The sequence below is a fragment of the Stegastes partitus genome, unplaced genomic scaffold (genome assembly GCF_000690725.1).
Source record: "Stegastes partitus isolate 25-593 unplaced genomic scaffold, Stegastes_partitus-1.0.2 Scaffold285, whole genome shotgun sequence".
In the NCBI taxonomy this organism is placed as follows: domain Eukaryota; kingdom Metazoa; phylum Chordata; class Actinopteri; family Pomacentridae; genus Stegastes; species Stegastes partitus.
Genome location: NW_007578016.1, coordinates 361,560 through 367,354, shown reverse-complemented (window position 1 = coordinate 367,354; position 5,795 = coordinate 361,560). Strand labels below are relative to the sequence as shown.

The window sequence follows — 5,795 nt, the reverse complement described above, 5'->3', positions numbered from 1 at the left end:
GAGGCAGTTGAGCAGAAGCAGAATGACCACGCAGGGAATGAGCAGCAGCACTACCAAAGTCAGGTTTGTCACAGGGAGACCTTCAGTCAGAGCTGATGCTGTGGTCTGACCTGTCTGCGACATTTCATTCCTGAGCACATAGAGGGAGGATTTTAGAGAACTGCTGATCCCCGCATGAGACTTCACGTTGTGTCTCCGTGCACAGGTGCTCTGATGTCTCAATCAAAGCGGGCTAGTGTGTTTCCATCTAAAGCCATCCAGCCTCTCTAATATACCCAACCTCCAGACGTGGATGCTGTCTGTCATCCTCTCTGCCTCCATCACTTTAATGCTGCCAGAGAGCAAAAGACTGATATGAGGTGTCTCTGCAACACTCCGCCACATAAATTACACGTCAACAGGTGTGTCTTATTGTTTGCAGGGCGATGCTTGTTGTCGTAGCAACCGCTGGCCGCTAGGTGGCAGCAGGTGGCTCCTGCATTGCAGCTCTGCAGTGATGATCTTCAGCTCTGAATCAGGATTTCATGAACTGCAATGCCTGAGAGCTCATTGAGGACTTTCCACTCGTACAAATGCATATTTAAAAAAAACAACACAACCAATAGTAGGAGGCAGAAGTCAAATTATTGTTGTTTTTTTTATTTATTTTTCATGCTTTTAAATATATCAAGTAATAATAATACATCAGCAGCTGGCTCATTGCAGAATATATACAAACATTTCAAATAATTCAATAGAACATTTGACAGATGAATCTCTCTTAGAGACAATGTTTTTTGCATTTTGCACACAAAGTAGATCTTTGTACACAAGTACATTTGCTATTGTAATAAATCAATGCAAAAGATCAGTCATATGAACACCATATAACTATAAGAGTAGTAATAATAAGAATAATAATAGTAATAATAAAGGTTTTTTTTTCTTCACGTTTCTACCATTCAGGTTTAAGGAAGTCTATACAGACTTGAATAGCACACTGATATCCTGCTGTAGGTTTGCAAGTATAACAGTACAAATGATCTCATCCTTCAAGAGAAAGGCTGTTGAGTCAATGGATGCCCTCAGATACCAAAGACCCCATTCATCAAGTCTCAACTCACGGCTCATACGGCATCATATTCATTGTGCAATGTGCCGATCACCTGCAGGCCTCCTCACAAACTCCCTGTCTGATCTGAACTACAACCCACGTCAGCACTGCTTGCCATCTCCAAACACAATAAGAGGTTGTGATTGGTTGTGATATTAGCACCTTGGGCAAGGCTGTGTTTGTGAACTGATTACACACACGGTGAAGCTGTGTCAGCTCGGCGGCTTAAAGAAGGCAGGCTTAGCACTGGGCCAGGCTGTGCTTGATGATCTCGCGGGACTGCGGCGGGATCCTGTCGGGGAAGAGCACCTGGAACTCCACCACCAGGTCGCCCCGCTGGGACGGGCTCTTGGGCAGCGGCAGACCTTCGCCCCTCAGCCGCCGCACAGCACCGGGCTTGATGACGTCGCTGCACGGAAGAGGCATCATCCGGTTGTCGATTGTTGGCACGTTGACTGTGCAGCCACAGAGAGCCTGGAGACAAAGAGAGGAGGAAACATTTAGTTTCATAATGATTTCAAGGTGGCCTAATTATGACTAGAATGAAGTTAGTGTTTAAAAAAAACCCTCAATTCATATCTTTAAATGTGTCAAGTTGCATAACGGATAAATATGGAGTGTCTGTCTTACTGAAAGCATAACAATTTTCTATGTTATGCAACAAACCGGTGTTACAGATGTTAAAATCGCTGCTCTATTTACTGACTGTGAGTGGGAGTTAAGTGTTTTAGTGACTGAAGGCAGCCATAGGAAGATGGAGGAGCTCTTTGAAATGTCAGTCTCTGTGACTGCTACCCTGCTAATCTGTGCGTGGGCTCGGATGAAGTGAGAGCCAGAGACGGAGCGAGCCAGAATAGCTGTCTCTCTGCCCTGCCTGCTAGAGGCAGAGGAGTCTGCAGCAAGGCATAGTAGTTGAGAGGGAGAGTGAAGTGCGATTCGTGGGGGCAGTCAGTGCTGAGGCTAAATTTAGCTCCTGCTCTCTCTCGCTCTGCAGGGGCTGATGAGGTAACCGAGGCGTTGGCAGGCTGCTGCTGTTCTGTTTGTGGGGGTCTGTCAGCCCATTGTAAACTGCGGGTTCGGATGCCCACAGCAGAACACTCTGTTCTGTCTCCAGACTACAATCAAAGATATTGCCCTTCCTGCATTTGGCAGAAATTGAAGCTCCCGGCTTATGTGAGAGAGATGGTTCTCAGTAATCGATTTTCTTTAGTGTTCATGAAGAACCATTACTCAAGAGTTACATAAAACCATAAGAAGTGGTGGGTGGGTTTAAACCTTTCTATGAGCTGGTGTCAGTGGTTGTATCTACCTATAGACCCGTCATACGTTGCATAACAGGGCATTGAGTTGAACACCGATGGACCAAACTCACCTCTTTCAGTGTGATCTTGGCCGTGTAGACGATGTTGGAGCCGTCTCTCTTGTACTGGGTGTGCTCCTTGTCCCTGAGGATGAAGGTGATGTCTGCGGGGGTGTTGTTGGGCGTCTCGTCTCCCTCCCTTGGGAAGGTGATCTTGGTCCCCGCCTTCCAGCCTTTCTTCACCACCACGTTCAGCATCTTCTCCTCAGACCTCAGGCTGCGGCCGTCGGAGTTGAGGCGGCTGCGGGTGATCTTCACGTGCTTGGTGCAGCCGTGCATCACCTCCTCCAGCGTCACCAGCAGGTCGTGGACCACCGCGTCGCCCTGCAGCCGCCGCTGGCCCCTCCGCAGGCCGCCCTCGTGGCCGGCGAACCCACCCACGTGGCTGAAGGGGAACCGCCTGAAGGGGTTAAAGAGGTCGTCTTCGCCGTCGCAGTCGCTGCCGAAGAAGATGTCGAAGTGGTCGGAGCCGTGGAAGAAGGAGGAGAAGGTGCTGTGGGGGTCGCTGGAGAAGTTATTGCGGAAGATGTTGCCTTGGCCCGCCAATGACATTCCGTTTTTAAGGCCTAAAAAAAAAAACAGACAGAAAAACACAAGGTTACATCACTGCACATCTTGAGTTGTTGCCTCTCAAATCCTCTTTGTACACTTTCTGCCTCTCCTTCTGGAAGGTTTACTAAATTTAAACGCTTTAATTTCTCACTGAATAATTTATCAGTCTCACAGCTGTCATTCTTCACATGTTGAGCCTCTTTAACATGGGCGGGAGAGTTTTAGTCATGATCCTCCCACCGCACATCAATTTTTAGCCGCGATTATGACATGAATAGTTAATGTAACCGCCAACGCTAAAGTAATTACTCAGCTGGCAGTTGCTGTTTAAATCACATTCATGAAGTCAGCACCACATCTCCTTTATTCTCACCTTCTTCTCCAAACTGGTCGTATATGCTTCTCTTCTTGGGGTCTGTCAGGATCTCGTAGGCCTCTGCTATCTCTTTGAACTTGTCCTCTGCGTCGGCGTCGCTGTTCTTGTCTGGGTGGAACTTGAGAGCCATCTTCCTGTAGGCCTTCTTGATCTCGTCTTCATTGGATTCGGGGGAGACGCCCAGGACTTTGTAGAAGTCCTTGCCTGGGGGCTTGATGGAGAGACAGGGTGTGTCTTGCTCAGACTTAGTGCCCTCCTGTAGAAACACACAAAAAAATCATTCATTTAGTTTCTTCATGCACAACACTTAGATGTAAATTAAACTATTCATGCTGTTGCTGCTGCACTGGACATCTTCCACACTGTACAGGTTCTATTAATATGCAGAAAATCCGCCCCACAGAAAACAGTCTCTTTGGGAAAACACCCTTATCTGTGTGCAGCTGCATATCAGTGAACAGGCTGGTGCACAAGAGCAACGTGAGGGAAGGAGGGAAGTGGGGAAATCGTGAGGGGCAAAAAGACTTTCCTCCCAACGACCGAGGTTCTCTGCAGCGATTGGCTGAAAGCGACTGTTGCATTTGAATGAATCCAGTGCAGCAGCATCAGCAGCATCAGCAGCAAAGATGCCGGTACAGTAAAGGTTTACAGATCATTTAACATCACTTCTATGACATGTGAGCGCTTTAGCCATCTATTCATCTCATCATTTAAGATTTGACAAACAGGTGAAAAACTTTCTTAGAATAAAGAAAGATGTACTCACCGCTGAGGATGATGAGCCGGAGCTGTCTCCTCTGTGCATAACTCGCACTTTGCACTTGACATTGACATTTTTGTGCTTGACACCAAACTGAGTCCAGATCAGAACCATGATGAAGGCTGATGAAGAGGTTTTGTTGTTTGTTTCTTTACTGCTCGGTGCTGCTACTAGTCGCTGTCCGGTGGCGCTGGTGCTGAAGTCGCTCCGCTCTTCGCTGTCTGAGCTCGGCTCGGCTCTCTGAATAAATACCTCCGCGGCAGCTCCTTTACTATCCACTCGGCCGCCCACGCAGCGTGACCGAGCTTTCCCCGGGACCGCCCATTTCCTCGCGCGCGGCAGGGGATGCCGGTGTCCTCAGCGCGCTCCGCGAGCAGCCATTGGTGCTCCGCCGGTGATCACGCGGATGTTGCAGCCTCCTTTTTCCTTCTCGAGACTTGTTTCCGGAGTTCTTGAAGGCAGATCCGAGCAGACAGTCACGACACACGGCACACACAGTTCCCCTTTTTTTTCCTCCTCCTGCAGACAGACAGACCAGAACAAGCACAGAGAGGAGACAAACAACGTCCAGACAGTCACCTGCTGTCCTCAACTCACATTTTAGATCATCTGATTTTCTAACATTTCAACACATGTTTTTAACATTTATTGCTTTGCATTGTTGCTTCAGTGAAATGCACTACATGTTTCTTATTTTCTTGTAATCTGGGTGGAGATGCTGCAGGAGAAGCTGCACGTGTCCATCAGCATGTTTGCAGCTCTGCTATAAAGCACCTTTTACATTTTGCATCTTCATCACTTCATATCTTTTGTATGAAAACGTAAAGGATTGAAGACCCTTTTATGAAAGGAAGTATACAAATATGCACTATTTAGTTACACTCTATTGTTACTGAATTAATGTTAAAACAGTATTCTATGCTGAGACCAACCCCAGACAGCCTCCTGCTCACTGACCTGTCCTCACACAACCTTTTATTCTGCCTCCATTTTGTAGCATTTTACCCTGATCTAGTGCATTTTAAAGATTAAGGCTCTTTTTTCGTTGCTTTGGATGAGAGGATGCAGCAAAAAAATGAGCTCCTTATAGCTTACTTTGGTGTCTTGCTTTTAGGCTATTTATGGGATTTTGCAGTGTTGCTGCAGGAGAAGCTGCAGGAGACGTGAAGGAGCAGGTTTGGCTGTATGATCAGCTGTGTGCATGAACTCATTAAACAGCATTTAGATTATCTATCTAATTAAAGTGCCAATAGATTATTATAAAAATACTCCACTAGAGAATAAGATCTGCAATGCAAAATGTGTTTAGAGTATCACCATCAGTAAAGATACTCATGAGCAGAATGTCTGCTTTCAGAGCATCTAATATATTAAAATAGTAGATTGTTGTTATTGATCATTATTGGCCCTGCAGGTGTTTACTTTGCTGATTACGACCAAACAGGACTGTGTGGGTTCCTATGGGCTTCATTGACACCTTTCTTGGTTTCCTGTTAGCTCCTTTAGACATTATCGCACTTTTTTAGCAAATAGCAAATAGTTTGGTGACCTGATACAGACCTCTGCATAGCTGTGCCACACTCCAACCTGAGCAGGTCTAATCACATGCAGTAGCTGGAAACAGATGTATGGATCTGCAGGACCTTCAATCTTT

At 46.5% G+C, this 5,795-nt stretch overlaps 1 protein-coding gene across 1 annotated transcript; it reads right to left on the bottom strand.

Annotated features, from left to right (window-relative positions):
- Positions 1-623: 623 nt before the first annotated feature.
- Positions 624-4,376, bottom strand: LOC103357987 (dnaJ homolog subfamily B member 5). The gene is made up of 4 exons (XM_008282762.1): positions 4,148-4,376; positions 3,379-3,637; positions 2,466-3,019; positions 624-1,567 (listed from the first exon to the last, which is right to left on the bottom strand). The coding sequence occupies exons 1-4, from the start codon at positions 4,253-4,255 to the stop codon at positions 1,334-1,336; spliced, it is 1,155 nt and encodes a 384-aa protein (XP_008280984.1). The 5' UTR covers positions 4,256-4,376; the 3' UTR covers positions 624-1,333.
- Between the last annotated feature and the right edge of the window lie 1,419 nt (positions 4,377-5,795).

What these genes read in the sequence shown, in the direction of transcription:
- LOC103357987 (XM_008282762.1), bottom strand. Translation starts at nt 4,255, where the DNA reads ATGGTTCTGATCTGGACTCAGTTTGGTGTCAAGCACAAAAATGTCAAT. An exon ending in CGACCAGTTTGGAGAAGAAG is followed by an intron (nt 3,020 to 3,378) that starts GTGAGAATAAAG and finishes TTTTTTTTTTAG; the next exon opens with GCCTTAAAAACGGAATGTCA. An exon ending in CCAAGATCACACTGAAAGAG is followed by an intron (nt 1,568 to 2,465) that starts GTGAGTTTGGTC and finishes CTTTGTCTCCAG; the next exon opens with GCTCTCTGTGGCTGCACAGT.